This window comes from Juglans regia, chromosome 2, assembly GCF_001411555.2.
Source record: "Juglans regia cultivar Chandler chromosome 2, Walnut 2.0, whole genome shotgun sequence".
Classification (NCBI taxonomy): domain Eukaryota; kingdom Viridiplantae; phylum Streptophyta; class Magnoliopsida; order Fagales; family Juglandaceae; genus Juglans; species Juglans regia.
In genome coordinates, this window is record NC_049902.1 from 1730098 (window position 1) to 1750521 (window position 20424).

General features: G+C 35.3%; 1 protein-coding gene across 1 annotated transcript; it reads left to right on the top strand.

Annotated features, from left to right (window-relative positions):
* Positions 1-12847: 12847 nt before the first annotated feature.
* LOC108980471 (protein JINGUBANG-like) lies at positions 12848-13894 on the top strand. The gene has a single exon (XM_018951410.1). The coding sequence runs from the start codon at positions 12848-12850 to the stop codon at positions 13892-13894; it is 1047 nt and encodes a 348-aa protein (XP_018806955.1).
* The last annotated feature ends 6530 nt before the right edge of the window (positions 13895-20424 follow it).

A 20424-nucleotide genomic window follows, 5' to 3' on the forward strand; every position in this document is an offset into this window, starting at 1 on the left:
GTGAGTGTGCAATCACCATCCAATCACTTTAGAAAAAATGAATAAATATATGACCCATATGAAAAAAATATTAATTTTTTAATAGTGGATCCCACTCTTTCAAAGTGACTGCATGACGTTTATGCATTCTATGACTGTATATAACATTACTCTTTAATATAAAAATATCAGATCATGTTTGTGGAAATCACAACAAATATTTCTGTGACAAAAACTGAGTGGTCAAAGACAGAGTTGATCATGACTCTTGAGAAACCCTAATTAATTTCATGAACTAGAAAGTGTAACATTTGGGCTACTTAAAATGCTCGATCGCTCTTGTGCATCGATTTGATCTTGATTCCCCAAAGAAACATCGATATGAAACTGCTCAATTGGGGAGGCTATATATATATATGATGTATATATATACACACACAAGTGACTTTTCTTCTACTCATCATCCCTAAATCATATATATACTTGTTAAGTAGAAAAAATAAAAAATAAAAAATAAAAAAGAAAAGCAGATGTGTGGTGCAGAGATAATAAGTAGAATTTTTCTTTAAGAATTGATGAGACCCGCCTTCTTCAAACCTCAATGAATTGACTTTTGTGATAGCCATAAAGAATATTGATTTTTCTTTCATTAATAAATACAGATTATATATCATATGTATCTAATCTGTATCTGTAGATATCAATGTGAAAGTGTGATCAAGTGGCATATAGAATATGGAACATATAATCATTTTTACCTTCATATTTGAAATTTTGAAGTCCAATATCTAAATTTCAGACTTTTCCACTAGCAGTTGATCATGTCATGTCATGAGAAAATGCTGAACATGACCCCCCCAAGAAAAAAGAACGATGGCTTCTTATAGTGATTACATTACATACAATGGCTGCTTAACTAATTGTGCTTTAATCCAAAAGTGTAAAATACATATTAATCCAGTTATGCCCAAAACAAACAAAAGGGTTCCCTAAGCAAGCTAGCCTTAATTAAGCTATATAGCACGTACACTACATGATTAATTAACCTTATGACCATCCTCGATCTAGTTGGGGGAAATTATATATATAACGTACACGAAATAAGGAAGAAATCTGGGTTATATATATATACGATGGATTATCGTATATCTTCTATATATATATGTATATATTGTAGTATATTATATATAGGATTGATATTAATACATATAATATAGAAACATATATATATTATATATATAGAGCGGTCCCTCTTGATTTTTTCAAATACGTACGAAAGATGTATATATATATATATATATATATATATATATATATATATATATATAGAGCGGTCCCTCTTGATTTTTTCAAATACGTACGAAAGATGTCAAGTTGCTGGCCCTATATCTCCTTTAATCCTTTAACTTAAAAGTGGATATAAACTACGTGAACAGTAATTGCTGCAGAGTAACGAAGAATTATAAGTTCGTTCTCGTTAACATAAATTGTGATATACAATGACAAGACAGTTGACCTTTTATATATATTCTGCTTTCAAAATATACAACGTACTAGCTAGCTAGTCTATATATATAAAAAATGAGTTCTACTAGCCAGGGTTATGGTTATATATATATATATATATATATATATTTATATTTATATATTTTTTTATATTTAAAAGTGTCTATCACCTAATGAACATGAATGAACAATAATCTTATTTTATACTTTTCTTCTTCTACTTATGTCCCTCTCTACATCATCAAAGTAATATTTTTCTCAAAATCACTACAACAGGTCACAAAATCATCACATAACAGATTACAAAATATCACCACACAATAGATTTCGTGAAGAGAGAGGGCATGAGAGGAGCTGGGCGGCTAGAGGAAGAGAGGAAGTGGAGGGATCGTCGTTGAAGGAAGAGACTGGTGGTGGTGGTGCGATGGCGTGGGGGTGGCTAACGACAGGAATACAGAGAGAAACTCGTGCGTGTAGAGGGGCTGCGTGCATGGGGCTAAGGAGGAGCTACACGTGGTGGATTCCATAGAAGTGGTCCACGGCGTGAGGGGAACTCGGTGGTGGTGTTTGGTGGAGCTGGGGCTGAGCTGCAGTGGCACAAGGGTGGAGAACTCACGCGTCGAGACCCATTTCCAGTTGCTCGCGTGCAGATGAGGGAGGAGCTGCCAAGGGGCTTCGACAGTGGGGTTGGTTGCTTGCGTGAGGGGAAGGCGATGAGGTGGTCGGTTATGTCGTAAGATGGCGCACGTCGGCATTGGGCTGCTTGAGGGAGGAGATCGGGTGAGAGAGAGGGAAGACGTGCGGCTGAAGGGGAAGGAGAGAGAGGGACAAAGAGAAAGTGAGGGGGAAATGGTAGGTTTGAGATTTTAAATTCCAATCTTTCATCTTGAATATCTAGATTTAATCTAACGGTGGAGGTTTAAATATTGATTTAAACTAACTTAAAATAGATAATTAAAATATAAATATTATATCATACACTTAAAATCAATTTTAATTTATAAAATATTAATCTTTTATCATTAAATAAATGATGAAGTTTTGTTAAACATTTGTAAGAGAATAAAATCATCTAATTAATTAGAATTTTTAACATAATTTAAATTCTATAATAAATTATGAACATGAATGAACAATAATTTTACTCTTATGCATTATACACTATTTTCAATGTTTGGAGTCACTTTTATTTTTTATTTCAGTTAGGCAAATGTGGCTAAACATGCTTTTGCTAATATATATATATATATATATATATATATAAATGGCAGTCGTGTATACATCATGGCCATCTTTATATCGCGCCTGAATTGACACGATGTAATCTACGAAAACATTTATTTTAAGTTTGAAAAATGTTATTTTGTCCATTCTATTTATTCTTCATGTTGACATATTTTATTTTATTTTTTATTTAATAATTAAGAAAATGATTACTATTGTATTTATATATTTTTAAAATGTTTTAAAAAAATTAAAAATTAAAAAATTAAAAAAATGAAAAGAAATTTTTTAACTAAGATACAGCGGAACAATTACTAATTGATTCCAGCCGTTACATACGCATATTATATAGGCATTAATAGAAAATTGCGGCAAAAGTTCGGGGGAAAAAACATATATATCTCCAGCTATCAGCAGGAATCCTTGACTCGGGAACATAGCTAGCTTGAAACCGAACAATTTTTTTAAGGATAATGCTGGAGCTCTAGTGTATTTTATTATGTGTATTTTTTAATTTCTTTTTATATAGATATTTTTAATGATTTTAAATATTTTTAAAAAATAAAAAAATTTATAATATTATTAAATAATACTTACTTAATCACGAAGTAAAATATAAAATATTTTGTTATGATTTTTTTATTTTACTTCGTGATTAAGGAAGTATTTTTTAATAACTTTTTTTTTACTTCTTGATTAAGAAAATATTTTTAATGATGTTCTAAATTTATTTTATTTTTTAAAAAATATTAAAAAATATTATATAAAAATAACTTAAAAAAAAACACATATAATATATGCCTACAGCCCCCAACGGGAACTGTAGCACGATCATTTTTTTAATTAGTATCACTAATTGTTCATGTTTAATTTTTTTTTAAAAAAAATCCTTATTTTTGTACTATTGGTCCATGCAGTGGCGTATGATCTTCGACTTGATGAAGGTAGGTACGTATATATCAAGGTGCTATTATATATATGTACGTGTATACATATATCCTTTAAGAGCAGGCTTGTTAGTTTCATGCATGTGTAGAGGAAATGGCCGCTCTGATTCCGTTGTTGCAATATGTGATATCTGTATTTACGTGTATTTTGACTAAATAAATTATTGCATTTATTAAGATTATGAACTTTTTTATTTTAAATTTCAGATGATTTACGTTATATTATTTTAAGATTTTTAATTGTTAATTCAATATTTTCTTGTTATTAATTATTGTTCATTATTTAAATCGTTCTTTAATTTAAATTAGTTCTTTGTGAGTTTTAAAATTTATTGTGTTGTTGGATTTAATTATTTTATTTTACTTAGTCTTTGTGTTTGAATTATTTTATTTTAATTGCTGTTTTGAAATCATTTCCGTTGGATCATTTTTGTAATTCAAGATGTGAGAATTGAACCTCATTTATTTTCCTTTCATTTTTTTTCTTTTCCTATTTTCTTTTTCCTCTTTCTTTTTCTTCTTTTTCTCTTTTCTCCCATGCTTCTCTCCCGCACGCGACGTCTTCTCCTTCCCTCCCCGCGTCCGTGCGTCGTCCTCTAGCCCACTGCCATGCGCCTCCGTCCGGCGACACCGCCCCTCCCAACCTCTTCCCCTCCGGCTGGCGATCCCACCCCTATGTTTTCAGCCCCTCCCGCGACGCGAAACTCCCCCACATGTGACTTCAAGCCGCACGGCTTTTGGTGCTCACGCGTCGCTGTTGCACCACCGCTGGCCACCACCTGTTCACCACACCATCTTCGACCTCCCAGCTACCTAATGCACCAATCCTTGGCTCCGATTTGCTACCGGTGAAGCCCATCTATCTCCATCTCCGATTTGAGCATTTTGGCCTTCAACCACCATTTACGCCGCCACCCACGACCAACAACCACCACTATTGGCTTCACCGACATCCCTAAGCTCTTTCCTATCAATCTCAGGTCTTCGTTTGTACCCGTCCAAAAGTGAGTTTTTGAGACCCACGGCCACAATGCATTTGACACTGTTCTGTTGCTGTGCCATCACTTCTAGCACCTTCGTGATCTTTCAAAAATTATATTATAGCATTGTAAGTATTTTTCCAAAGAACTTTTGTGATTTAAATGTATTTTTGCACTAACTCATTATACTGTGATATGATTGGTTTTGTCGGACTGAGTCCGAGGAGTAAGAGGGTCAGTTCGATTGGATGGTGGAGTTGTTTGTGTGATTGGGTTAGGCTGTTTTGGGTTTAAATATGGGTGTTTTTGAGTTTGACGTTAGTCATGGTGGATATTGATGATTTTAGAAAGTGATGATATATTTTAGGATTATGAGGGTTTTAAGTTTTGATGAATTAAAATAAGCTATTTTAGAAGTTTAGGCTTAAATATCGAAATATGTGATTGATTGAAAACTTACGAAAATTACGTGATTATTTTTATAGGTGATAATTTATAGTCGACTTGACATTTTTGGAGGAAAATTATGAAAAGTTAAGTCGTTCATGTAAGCGGGGTTCCTATACTAGATTTGCATAAAAATAAACGAACTGAGGTTGGTTTGTAAAAATGTGCATGTTGTTTTAAAAAAGAAAGAGTGAGAAACAACCTTAGTATATGTTTTTCATTCACTCATGAGATACGTATGAAAGAGAAAAGAAATGTTTTTGACATGAAATGTGTAGACATGAGCAATATTTGACATGTTTTTGAAATATGCAAAAGAGCAAATATGATATCACTGAGATTTTTATGCATGTGATATGAAATGATTTGGATATGTTTTTGATCAAATGGAATGATATAAATATGTTTCGCACGTGTTTTGATATGATATGAATATGATAAAACTTTGACATACTTATCTATTCTGAATCTGATTTTGAATATGGTTCTGATATGATGATACTGGTTCACGTGATATGGTTGGTACCAATATGATATGATATGATATGATATGAGTGCACCCACTTTGGAAACAAAATGGTCTTTTTACGTGTTTTTTCTTGTGTGCACACTTGGGGCTCCGAGATTGAAAAATGGGAAGTTCACCATATGACACTGCCTGGTTTGGCCATCGGGGATAGCACAACCCTACTACGGGGGTTAAACATGGTATATGATATGATACGATATGATATGATAAGATGAAGATGTTCAGTTATGTTATGCCAAAGCGTTTTTGAATATGAAACAGATCTTTAAACATGAATAATTGATTTTGAGTATGAAACGATTGAAAAATCGCTCTGATTTTCTGATAACACGTTTTTCTGAGATCTGCGTATAAAAATAAAATGTTTTGTTTCTGCATACTGAACTTTCTGAAAATGGCTCATGTTTACATACTAGTATATATTCTCTGCTTACTGAGTTGTTGATAACTCACCCCTTATCTCCACAATAGTTTTCAGATGATTTGAATGTTCCTGTTGAGGATCAAGGATATTGAGCATGGGTGAGAGGAGTTAGGAATGATGATTTAAGCATAGAAGGTTTATATGGTTATTGAGGATTTTCATTCAGTAAACTTGTTGAGCTCTGATGATGTGATTTGTTGGGAGGTTGATATTTATATTAAGACTTTGTATTGTCTTAGAATAATTATTCTGGAGTAATTGATGTAAATAAATGGGTATTTTGTGTGATAAAAAAAAATTAGAGTACGTACTATGTGGATCGGAAAATGATTTTTAAGTGACATGGGTTAACTCTTCGGACCCTCTGGGACGGGGCGTTACACAATCAGTGTGGCAAGAGCTGCATGGAGTTGCAGCACAATTGATTTTCTTCCTTTTCCTTCCCCTTTTCCTTCTTTTGCTTAAGCACAGATCAACAAGAGTACTTAGCAATCTCAAGTTACCTCCATCTCCGCCAAAGTTACCAATAATTGGCAACCTCCATCAGATAGGCACATTCCCACATCGCTCTCTTAGATCCCTCTCTAACAAATATGGTCCCCTAATGCTCTTGCGTTTGGGAAGTCTTCCAACTCTTGTGGTTTCTTCACCAAAAATGGTCAAAGAAATTATGAAGACCAATGATGTTGTCTTCTAGAATCATGTAAGACCAACTTCTGTAGATATCAGCTTCAATGGAGGCCAAGACTTGGTGTTTTCGCCCTTTGGCGAGTACTAGAGAGAGCTCAGGAAGATTTGTGTTCAAGAGCTTCTTAGTCATCATCGAGTGCAATCAAACCAGTTCCTGAGGGACGAAGAAGTTGATGTTTTGATCCAGAGGATACGACGTTCATGTCTAGATCATAAAGAGGAATTGGTTAGTCTAACTGAGTTGCTGCTTGATGTCACCAACTACATAGTATGTCGGTCTGTTCTCGGACAAAGGTACGAAGGAGAAGGAGGTAAGAGCAGATGGGGGGAGTTGTCTGTAAAGCTAGTTATGGTATTTCCAACCTTCTTTTTTAGAGACTATTTTCCTTGTTTGGGATGGATGGATGAGCTTCTGGGCACAATCAGGAGGTTGGAAAAGACTTCCAAAGAGGTAGATGCGTTCTTGGAGCAGGCGATTAAGGAGCAAGAGATGTTCATGAAAACAGATTATAGAAGCCTTTCTCATAAGCGATATTTTTTAGATATTCTTCTCCAGCTTAAAGCTAATGGCCCACAAAGTTTTGATCTCAATTGAGCCACCATCAAAGCGATCCTACTGGTCTCTCTCTCTTCTCTCTCTCTCACAGACACTTACACAAACAAACACATCCGCGCACACATAGTTTTGCTGAAGCTTTTTTTTTTTTTTTCATCTTAAAATCTTTGCATGCATGACATGTTTGTGGGAGTAACAGATACTTTGAGGACGACAATGGAGTGGGCAATGACAGAGCTCATGAGAAACCCTCATATCATGAAGAAAGCGCAGCAAGAGATTAGACAAGTGGTGGGAAAGAAATCAAAGATAGATGTGAATGATGTCAATCATATGGGATACTTTAAATGTGTCATTAAGGAGACGCTTCGACTGCATGCTCTTGCGCCTCTTTTGGTTCCCAGAGAAACATCTGCAACTACTAGACTTGGAGGATATGATGTTCTTAAAAAAGTGAGAGTGTATATCAATGCATGGGCCATTCAAAGGGATCCCAAATTTTGGGACAAAGCATAGGAATTTATTCCAGAAAGATTTGAGAATAACAACTTAGCTGATTCTATAGACCAAGAATACAAACTCTTCCCATTTGGCGGTGGGAGAAGGATTTGTCCTGGTGTTTCATATGGGCTTGCAACGATTGAATATGCTATGGCCAACCTCTTATACTGGTTTGATTGGGAGTTGCCCGCTGGAGTAAAAGGGGAGGATTTAGACATAAGTGAGATCTTTGGACTAGCTATTCAGAAGAGAGTTCCTCTTCACGTTGTACCTAATACAATAAAGGTTAAGATGCCTTGGCAAAAGTCCATTGTATTGAACGTAGGTAATGATAGAGGGACTGCATGCTTTATATAGACAGATAGTACACCATGTAGTACTATGGAGAAAGTAAAAAGAAATAAATTCTGTTACAACAGAAATGCTAAACGACAAAACATTCAGAATATTCTAGAGCTACTGGTGCTGTTGCTGAGTCTGCTGAGGTGAATTCTATTGCAATTTATTTTTGAGAGGGGTAGTGTCTTGCTCATGGTTAATACGCCACCTCGAGGCTAGCGAGGTGTCTCGCACAGTTTGACTCGATCTTAGAATGAAGAAACGGTCAGCTACCAACGGTTTTGTAAAAACATCAGCCAATTGATCTTTGCTACTGCAAAACTGAACTTGCAGTGTCTTAGCAGCCACTCTGTCACGCACAAAATGAAAGTCTATATCCATATGTTTGGTACGGGAGTGATACATTGGATTATAAGTCAAATACGTTGCCCCTAGGTTATCACACCACAAGATAGGAGGCTTTGAGAGGGAGAAACCAAGCTCTTTGATCAGTGTTTGCAACCATATAAGTTCAGCACTTGTGTTGGCTAAGGACTTGTACTCAGCCTCGGTGCTAGAATGAGCGACTGTATGTTGTTTTCTTGAACTCCATGAAATGAGATGATTCCCCAAAAAAATACAAAAATCACCCGTAGATCTTCTATCATCCGGGCACCCAGCCCAATCAGAGTCAGAATATGCATGCAATGTAAAGGGTGATGAATTAGAGAGAAAAAGACCGTAATTGATGGTGGATTATTTGAGATAAAGTAGGATCCTTTTTACTGCTGTCTAGTGGGGAAGTTTGGGATCATGCATAAACTGACAGACTCTATTGACAACAAAGGACACATCGGGCCTAGTTAATGAAAGGTATTGCAAACTACCAATAGTACTTCTAAACATAGTAGTATCATCAAATGAAGGAGAATCAAACTTGGAGAGTTTTTGTGGAGGCTGACATGGGAGAAGAAATGAGACTACAACCAGACATATTAGTTTTGTGCAATAAATCCGAGATGCATTTTTTTTGGAGTAATCAGAACACCATCAACGATATTTTCAACTTCCAAGCCCAGAAAATATGACAATGGACCCAAGTCTTTTACTGGAAACACATTTCCAAGAGCTGAAATTAAATCATCAACATCAATCGAAGATGAAGAAGTGATGACCATGTTATCAACATACACAAGAATGACCATACAGAGAGTAGATGTATGCATGACAAACAGAGAGGGATCACCCTTAGATGCCGAGAAGCCATAACTGATCAACCAAGAACTTAGTTCAGAGAACCAAGCTCGTGGAGCTTGCTTCAGGTCATAAATGGCCTTATTGAGTTTACAAACAAAGTTTGGTCTCAGAGGATCAATAAAAAATTTCGGTTGTAGCATTAACACAGTCTCAGAAAGGTTACCATGAAGAAAGACATTCTGAATGTCTATTTGACGGAGGCACCAACCGGATAGTGGATGATTTTACCACTGGACTAAATGTTTCGGTATAGTCTATACCGATTTGTTGATGAAATCCCTTAGCCACAAGTCTGGCTTTTCTCCTTTCAATGGACCCATCAGATCTCATCTTAGTGCGAAATACCCAATGACACCAAATGAGATTAGAGGTTGTGGAGGGTGGTACTAAGGTCTAGGTGTTGGTATTCATGAGGGCTTGATATTCTTGGGTCATTGCAGATTTCCACTCAGAGAATTTCAAGGCTATGGTGAATATTTCCACTCAGAGAATTTCAAGGCTATGGTGAATGAAGATGGTTTATCCGGAACCACTGCAGTAGAGAGAAGGCAAGTTTGAGTTGGATATAGAACAGTTCCATCGGTGAAAGTTCTCAGGTTGGAGGAGTTAGTGTGTGAACGGGTTATAATAGGAGACCGAGGTGGAAAAGATTATGAGTTATGTGATGGGTTGCAGCACTATCTGGGTACCAGTTTTGATCTGGGTTAACTGATGAAGAGGTATAGTTGGCTGATGGAGTGGTCTGGTTGGCTGAAAATGATCGGGGAGGGTCGTGTTGGTAGGCATGGTTGAATCGAAAATGGCACTATAAGGCAACATGACCAGGTTTGTTACATACCTGACAGGTAGGTCTTGATTGATTGTTTGGGTAGTAATGAAAATGCTGCTGTGAAGAGGAATTTCCTTGGTTAGAGGAAAAATGTCCACGGCCTCGTCCATTTCGAGTACCTTGATAGAAGCCTCTACCTCTTTGATCTCTGGGGCTATTTGTACTTAAATGGGCAGATGGTTCAAAAGGAGAAGGGATAAGGGAACGGGTGTTATGAGCCATTCTGCTTTCATGAATGAGAAGGAGGTGATATAGCTCATAAGAGGAAATGGGTTCAGTGCGAGTTGTAATTGAAGTGATGAAGGGTTCGTAGTTTGAACCAAGACCATTGAGGAGATATGTAACAAACTCCTTGTCTGAGATTGAGCTCCCTGTTGCTGCAAGTGTATCAACAAGCATCTTAATTTTGCTGTAATAATCCGAAATGGACTGTTCACCTTTAGACAGATTGGTAAGCTGGAATCTAACTTCAAATTCCTTGGCTTGTGAGCGGGAGCTGTACATAGATTCAAGGGTGAGCCAGAGCTCGTGTGAGGTACCTACAGAGATCACATGAGTAACCACAGATTCTGTTAGTGAAAAGAACAAGATACTTAAAATGAGTTGATCTGTTCGTTGCCAAGTAAGAAACACTGGATTTGTGTTGAAACTGGTATTGGTTTCGGCAGGAAGCATTTTGGGAGGTTTTTTTGAGTGCCATCCACATATGAGAACAGATCCTGGCCTCGTAAGTAGGCAGTGATCTGGCCTTTCCATAGCATATAATTTTCTGAGCTAAGTTTAATAGAAACTAGATGAGAAAATGAGGAAGGAACAGACATAGGGGAGGGAGAGGTAGTGGAAGAAGTGGCCATGGTAAAACAAAAAGGAGGACTGCTAGTCTGCTGGCTCTCGATACCATAATAGAATAAAGGTAAAGATGCATTGGCAAAAGTCCATTGTATTGAACGTAGGTAATTATAGAGGGACTGCAGGCTTTATATAGACAGATAGTACACCATGTAGTACTATGGAGAAAGTAAAAAGAAATAAAGTCTGTTACAACAGAAATGCTAAACGACAAAACATTCAAAATATTCTAGAGCTACTGGTACTGTTGCTGAGTCTGCTGAGGTGAATTATGTTGCAATTTATTTTTGAGAGGGGCAATGTCTTGGTCATAGTTAATAGTACCAATTCCATACAGTCCTTGATCTATATATTATTACTACTATAACGTAGGGTTTACAAGTTAATAATTTAAATAAAAACTATTTGAATGTGACATATATATATATATATATATATATATGTACATAATTACTTGGGCTTGGCTGTACGATATATGCGTCATATCATGATCAGCTAGTATATAACTACGTATTGTCGATCCATCTGGTTTGTTTGGTGGTTATATATGGATTAAGTGGGCTTGGTTGATCACACATGAGCTAGCTAGCTAGTAGTCCTCCAAAGATTGAGGAAATCGATATGAGATCAGTCGACGAGTTTACTTTTCTTATATTATGTGTTTGTTCACCTAAAAGAGGCTTTAAGACGGTCCCCCATCCAGCAGTAGTACTTCCAAGTTCCATCTTCTGAAAATCGAATCACACTGCACAGAGATACCACTTTGTGTTAAATATTATCGCTTAATTCGAGTGGTTGGTGATCACATGCCTTTTAATCATTAAGCAACTTCAAATCTGAAAGCCACAAACAAACATGTGACATTGCCACATTATTCCATTAGCTAAAAAATGGCAAACTTTTGAACAAATCTTCCCATTTTATCATAGAAAAGCCTAACCATTTTCCATTGAGGTACACGTTTCATTAATAGTGCATGGGTGACTATGATCAAATTAAACAAATCATGGTGATATAGATTCCATTATGGCATGTGTCATAAAGCTTACTTATTAGTAATCAAGCCGTCCAACACAAAAGGTTTATTTGCTCAAGACATTGGTCATTTTTTAATCATATGTTTGTCGTCTATATACATAATTATTAGTATATACGTTAAGCAGGAACCCATAAGCTAGCTAATATAAACTACCGTATATGAGAGATCAAACCCACGTACATGATAAAGATCACTTAATTTGAGACAAGACATGCACCATAACAAAAAGAAGAGACAATATTAAGACAAAAATGAATGTGGAAAGCAAAAAGAGACTACGACGTATACTGCAAACATGACTTCATATATGAAGGCCGGCTAGCTAGCTGCTTATAATAATAAGTTCTTTTTTCCAACTTCATGCTGATCTTAATTTCTGATCCTCCCTTCTTATTCATTATTCATTATTTTCTACTATATATCTATTTATTTCTCAAGTCGTGCACATGATCTTCCTCTTCATTAATACTATTATACATCTACGAGTCATTCGATCCGAACAAGTTTACCCGAAAAAAGCATCAACAAATTACTCCATCTAATTTACAAGCCCCCTGTAAATTAGAGCGTTCCCATGTTATATATTAATCCCGCCTCCAACATGCAACATATTGAAATATCTCTATACACCTCTCTCTGATCTCTCTCTCTCTAGATCTCTCTCTTCCAAATGCGTAGTAGTCAAAATGTGTCCAAAAAAACCATATAGGTCCTGATCAAAGCAATATCTCTTTCGATTACACACGGTCCCTAGCCTGCTTTCTCATTGAATATGATCAAGCACCACCGCGTTACCACTCTCAAAACCCTACATTCCCACGTCAGTTGCCTTGCGGTCAACAACAATAACCTCCTCTACGCCGCTTCTGCTTACAAAGTCATCGTCTTCGATCTATCGAACCACACCCATATCGACACATTCAACGACGATCCCAGCTCCGGGTCCGTGAAGTCTATCGCCTTCAACGACACAAAGATCTTCACCGCTCACCAAGACTCAAAGATTCGTGTATGGCAGATCGCACAGCCGACGCGACACCACCTCGTGTACACTCTTCCCACCTTCAAAGAACGCTTGTACCGTTCCCTCGTGCAAAAGAATTATGTCCACGTCCGGCGGCACAAGAAGCGGCTTTGGATTGAACACTGCGATGCAGTTTCAGGCCTAGTCGTTAATGAAGATTTAATGTACTCTGCTTCTTGGGATAAAAGCTTTAAAATATGGAACATATCTGAAAATCGGTGTTTGGAGTCTGTGAAAGCCCATGAAGACGCTGTGAACGCCGTTGTAGTTTCTGGTAATGGTACCGTTTACACAGCTTCAGCAGATGGGCGCATTCGGGTCTGGGAGAGAGATGATAACCTACGAAAGCACATTTTGGTAAGAACCCTAGAGAAGCACAGATCCTCCGTCAATGCTCTGGCTCTAAAAGATGATGGAAGAGTGTTGTTTTCCGGCAGTTCTGACCGTTCGATCTTTGTTTGGGAGAAGAAGAACAATATTGCAGATTCGGTGGTTTTTGTGGAGGCATTGTGTGGACACACGAGCGCTATACTGTGCTTAATCAACGTGGAAGATTTATTAGCCAGTGGGTCATCAGATAGGACGGTGAGGATCTGGCAACGTGGCAAAGACAGTGGGTACCGTTGCGTGGTTGTAATGGAAGGGCATGAAAAACCGGTGAAGTCGTTGGCAGCAGTAGTACTGCCGGCGGGGGGCGCTTCTAGCGGTGTCGTATCGGTTTGTAGTGGAAGTCTAGATGGGGAGATTAAGATATGGGAAATCTCAAAGTCCTCAGATTTGTGTAACCTGAGATGACCGGCCGGAGTTCGTAAAATCCCATGCATGCATGTATGAAGATCATAGCATACCCTCATGCAGATCTATTTTTTTTTTTCTTCCCTTGTCTGGGTTTGATTTCCTAAACAAATGGATACATAATTTATTATTAGTAGTAGTAGTTGAAATCACATGATTTTGAGTGATATATTTTCTTAATAATTTTTCCCATCCAAATTGAAAGGTCTATATATAGATTAAAGAAAATAAAGTCGATATTGTCGTTATAAGGGGCATATTATTAATTTGATTTTGCATAGTACTCCAATTAGTCTCTCGTCTCTTTCTTGATGACTTTTGTTGGTTCATCATGACGAGGAGTTAATTATTAGAACTAAAAAAAAAGGAAAAGAAAAACTAAAATAATCTTAATGCTGCAAAGAGGTATATATGTTTCCATTATTAAGGTTTACTTTTGTAAGCGTTAAAATTAATATATTAAATATACATATTGATGATATGATTTGATTATGTAGTACGGTAGATTGTAAAACTAATTTTATTGTAAAAAAAAATTAATATATCTTATGAAACGTCCATAACAATTTGTAAGTTTATGTTTATAAATTTTTTTTGTACGTATAATACTTCGATCTTTACGTGTACTATGTTTTGATTTTCATTAATCATGTGCTGCCGGCATCATGTTAGTAATTTCATGAAGTGGTCATGAACAGGTAAGCATTTCATCAGTTGATTAATTTAGATTTGGAATTACAAATTAAGGTAAAGATTAGAAAAGATGAGGGGTTAATTTGTCGCATTTAACAACCTCAAATATATAAATGGGGGGCTTGCGTAAGTGCTTACGTAGTCTCAACTGAAATTAACCAGCATCATGATCAGTCGATCGACCAATTCACTTTTGTATATGTACAGTATGTATGTATAAAGAGAGAGAAATGCATGGCCTGTTGAAGAGAATTTAGAGAATTTCCTTACATTATTTATGTCACTACAAAAAAAACGGCATTTTATAATTAATTTATTGAAATCAAAAGACTTTTTACAATCAATTTTAATTGTAAATAGTTATTTTGTTGGAATTAATTAATCACAAATAAGTAATTTTCTTATAGTGCGTGATATGTTAAATCTATTTTATAAAATAAAGAATAATATATTAAAAATAATTTTATAATATGATATAATATATAATGAAGTTACCTCAATTTACGAGGTATATAAAAAGTATTTTAACATGATTAAAGACTTTGATTAATTGACTAATTAATCATATATAATAATAATAATAATAAAAGGTTTAATGATGATAATAATCAATCACTAATTATTTGGGTACGCGACCAATTGCATGCATCAATATATAATAACTATAAAAATATGTTATTTGCGAGTTCAAGTCTACTTCAAGCTAGCTATAATAAAATATTATATATGCACGGTGGTATACCACGTGGAGGTGCACGTCATGCATAGTCCGTTGCCAGCTTTCATGAATAATATTATATATATATATATATATATATATATATATATATATTTCAATGAAATGAAATGAATCCGCGCTTACGTTCAAAACAAACCATGGGCTATACTGCTGCTCTCAATTAAACTGTTAACACAGCTAATTAGTTTTCCCAAGATATTCCTGATCAACGATCTCGGGTTAGCAGATCAAGATTGAAGATTCCACTCTAAATATCATTATTTATATATAAGCCTAATATAATTAAGATGATGATCATGAAGCTCATGTGATTTTGTAATGATTCCTCTTTAAAAGATGAGAATTGCTACAGAGATAAATAAATTATACAAAAATAAATCTACAATTTAACGAGATAATTTCATGATAGATCTACTTTATAATAAAAATAACTTTAAATCTGACGCACCATTCAAGTCACGTCAGTTTATAAGTTTATTTTTGTGTAATCATTTTGTGGTTAAAGTGTTTCTCTTAAAAGATTATCTTAGAAGAAGTGGTTTTGAATTTTTTCTAAGGCTGTTACAAAAGAAATAGTCAAATACTGCTTGCAATTAGCTAGTCGGTGTATATATTTATGAGAGTTTCAGTTTTATCCCATGAACTAGATGGATGCATGTAAGACTAGTAAGAGTATCAATGAGAGACAATGAGCATCGATCAATGGGAGACAAGCATGCATATATTTCTTTGATTCCCCTAATTAATTAGCTCCACAATGAACCAGACAAAAGAAACCCTTCTTTCGACACCGATAAAAATATTGCACACTACTGTATTTTTGTGTCCTTGGATTAATGCACTCATGAGAATCTCATGGAATCAAAATGACAATGATATATTTAGATGGAGAGAACATGTTACTAATTGGATAAGAGTTGTGCTATATAGAAGTTTTACATCCTGCACATTACTTAAAAACATGCGATTTTACTCTTCTATCATCATATTTCATGAAACATATTTAATGAAATATGAGGATAAAAAGATACAATCACATATTTTTATGTGATGTGTAGGAATGTGAGACTTATGTTTTGAATTTGTTATTAGATAAATAAAACCCAACCAAATAATAATAATTATATATAGCTAGCTAGATGTCATCATGTCTAGCCAGCTGACATCTAGCCAGCTAATAATAATAATAAAAAAAATTCCATGGTGAACGTCAATATTTAAACTGGAATCTTGGATAAGATAGGCATCGATCAACCAATTGGTATCCTTTGATCTATTGCCTTGTCGTCGAAGAAATAAGGCTCAAGCATGGTCCTCTAAAGTGGCTCAATCTATATATATATATATATATATATATATATATATATAACAGTGTTAACGATTAATGGTTAATAATTGATCAATTCTTCCATCTGTTTAAGCTTTTGACACAACTTATAATAATCATTTTATCATGATAATATCCAACAAAGATGAGCCAACCAGCAACACTAGACATGATTCTTAGGTCTAGGGCTGGGAAAAAACCAATGACCCGACCCGGCTGATTTTCAACCCGAAAACCTAACCCATTTAAGTTTAAAAACGGAATTAGAATAATTGAACCCGTTTGCTTTTTTTAAACCGGTAATACCCGATCCCCGATTTTAGCCTAGCTAAAACAACGTCATTTTTTGCTGCCTTCACATCTCAAGTCTCCCTCTCTCTCTCTCTCTCATCCTCAATTCCTCTCACAGTCTCACTCTCTTCGTCGCAACTTTCAGCCTCTCGTAGAATCAATTGCAACCCCACTCTCTCCCACGCAACTCACTCTTGCAGTCGCAAAAGCCAGAAGCTTAGAACCATCCTCGCTGCTCACTCTCTCACTTGAAGCTCTCACTATTTCCCTCGCAGCTCACTCTCGTAGTCACAGAAGGTAAGGAATTGATAGTCTTGGTTTTTGATGATTTGGTGAGTTGATTTTATAAGGTGTTAGGGTTCGATATTTGTTTGTGACTGATGTTTTTGGGGCTGCCACAAGGATGGATGTGTCGTTTGTGCTTTGTTTTGTTCATTCTCACCCACTTTGTTTCAGTTTTAATGAAATTTGGGATGCAATATTTGGGGGTTTCAAGGATGGATGTGTTTTTTCAATGAGAAGGATTTGGGTTTGAATGAGATACTAGGGGTTAGTTAAGAGATTGAACAAATTATACGATTACAAATTCTTAATCAACTTGCGGCCCTAACGAGGAATCCATTGAAATTGCAACCCAATTCAAAAAATTTCTTCGAAGAGCCTGTCAACAATTTCAATGGGTTGCACCAAGACCTCAATTGAGTCCTTATCAGCCTTTACTTGAGCCAAAACACCTAACACCTACACCGCATGAATAGACCTTGTTATAGCTGATACACAACATTTTCAAGAGGTAATTTTTTTTTTAAAATTTTTAGATATAGCAAGTTAAACAATCTTCATACACAATTTAAAAAGAATCAAATAAGACTCACTTACTACGCACTATTCAGACCCCTCTTTGGGCAAGTTACATATGTGTGTGTGAGAATAGAGGGAGAGACAAATAGATTTTTATTTAAAAAAAAAAATAATATAGCTGTTAGCTGCTACTTGGGCTTGGACAAGTAATTTGTTCTTATAAGAAAATGATAAACCCAATTTGAAGTTTTGAACTTGAAGACAAGGGGACAAAAAAAAAAAAAAATGAGAAGCTTTTGAAAATGGACTTCTTGGCTTATTCTATAAGTGGCGGGAGCTTTCAAGTTTGAACTAGGACTCTTGTCAACAGATCTGTGATCAGGTTGTTCAACTCATCCTTTAAAAAAGAAAAAGGAAAATTATTGGAAGCTATGGATTCAAATAATTGAACTTTAATTTTAATATTACATTTCGCATGTTTATTTTTAGAGAGGTAATGGTTGCTTTAATCAAATTGTGTTCAGGGATGTTGCATTAGGTGGAACTGAGACTTGTAAATTCATGTTATATGTGAAACTAAAATTCAGAGAGTGGGAGTCCCCTTTGTCCAACGAAATTAAAATGCAAAGGCAAAGTAATAGTCAAAGATCTTCTCAAGCTACTCACTTATAAACTATTACCCAAAAATAATAGAAAAAGAACACATACAAGTTGGCAACATATAATATAATATATACACACACACTTAAATATTATGAGATGAAGTTTGCCTAGTTACCTGTAGGTGGCTTCTAACTGGAAATCCGGAGGAAACTCTTATATAAAGTCAAACGAGACAACCATATTCATTTAGTGGTAGTTATTCCCATATTAACTGTTACTCCTGAGTCGGCATCTAGTGTTAGAGGTCGTTTGTTAGATTCATTTTGTAGCCTATTAGCCCCAATAACAGTTGAAGTTCTTATCTGCACACAAAACTGGTTGATGGCTCCCTCCAATAATTATGACTCTCAAGATGTAATGGAAGATGCTAAAAGTTACAGGTTAGAAACTGGTAAGATTCATATTTGAAGAATATTTTCTTATATTCATTTCAATTAATTATATGTTTAACATAATTTTTTTTTTCATGTAGAGATAACTTTGAAGAATATTTTAAATGAGTCGATTGAAGATTACTTGAAGTACTTTTAGACCAAAACTAACTAATCGACCAAGACCATTTTTGCTTGCTGATTGGTTAGGTGGTTAAGTGAGATATTATTATATAATATTATAGTATTATGCATTCTGAAAGAGTATGATTTTCCCACTTAATTAATGCTTTCTGAGATGGGCTTTTATTCATATATATTTCTGATTCCTGATTAGAGTTTGTGTTTAAAAATTAAAGTAGTTCCATTTCAGTTGTAATGGATGACTCCCTTGCAAATTAATGGGTGCTGGAGTTATGGGTGCAATGGAGGAAGATAACAACAATAATACCAAGAAAGAAAGAGGCAGAAACAAGAAGGCCAATGCAAAAGCTGGATTGGATAATTTATATGTGCTGGTGTTTCAAGCAGACGCAATGGTGACAATGCGATCCAGTTATACGTTTTCATAGATGTGGAAATATCATGTGATATGATCGAAACGTGGAGAGTAAACATGGGTTCAAGTGAGTTTCCACGTAGCTGCACAACTGTAATGGTTAAAACAATATGTGGATGAATCTTAGATCATCCTAGAGATACACCATTGTAATGGTTTAGAGTCAAGCTTGTTCATTTGCCTTGTTTCTTTCAGAAGTGGTCCACTAGCTTATTGGTTGGAGGAAAAAATAAATTAATTAATAAACCGTAAAGATCAATTAGAAAATGATGTAATTATAACATTATTTTGATGTAATAAATAGAATGTAATCATCTATATCTCATTTCAAATTGATAATATCTATATCTCATCTTCCCGGAAACGATGAACAAAACAGGAATATTACATCTAAAAGCAATTCAGCCTAAAACTGTTCTCAAAAAGTTGTGTAATTGATAAGAAAATCGAAAAGAAATATAGAGCCATCCGGTTTGAAAATACAATGAACCGTAAGACATTTGTTACAATGTAAATTCCAATTACATTGAATTTTGAAAACAAACAAATTCTGCAAATTAGTGCACGATCACAACCTCCTGTACAAAATCACAAAAGAACATTGAAACAGACCATTTCAAATTTTTTGTACAGAATAGTAATCAAAATTTTCTAGTGCATATATAGATTTAAAAAAATTACAAAAACAATAAAATTACAAAAAAACAAAAAACAAGGTCAAAATACCCGTTTCTTCCGAAAATATTTTTGGTCGGGTAATCGGCTAATCGACCAAACGGAATGCCCCTAGATCGGATCAGGTCGGGTGAGTTTCGGATTGGGTGACCAGTCCCAATTAAGTCCATGCTGTTCACCCAGGCCCAAGGTTAGATTAGCTTATATTATATGTAATGAATTGAAGATTCACTTACATCAACTGAGATATGTTATTCACCTAAAACCAACTTAAGTGCGTATAGGGACTTTTCATCAAGTCCTGAGTAATGGTTAAGTATGATTGAAAGTAATTCTATCTCAAGACTAGTCCCTCTCTCCATGAAGGTGTATAGGCAATACAAGAATGTATAGAACGTTTCTAAATGTAAT

What these genes read in the sequence shown, in the direction of transcription:
- LOC108980471 (XM_018951410.1), top strand. Translation starts at nt 12,848, where the DNA reads ATGATCAAGCACCACCGCGTTACCACTCTCAAAACCCTACATTCCCAC.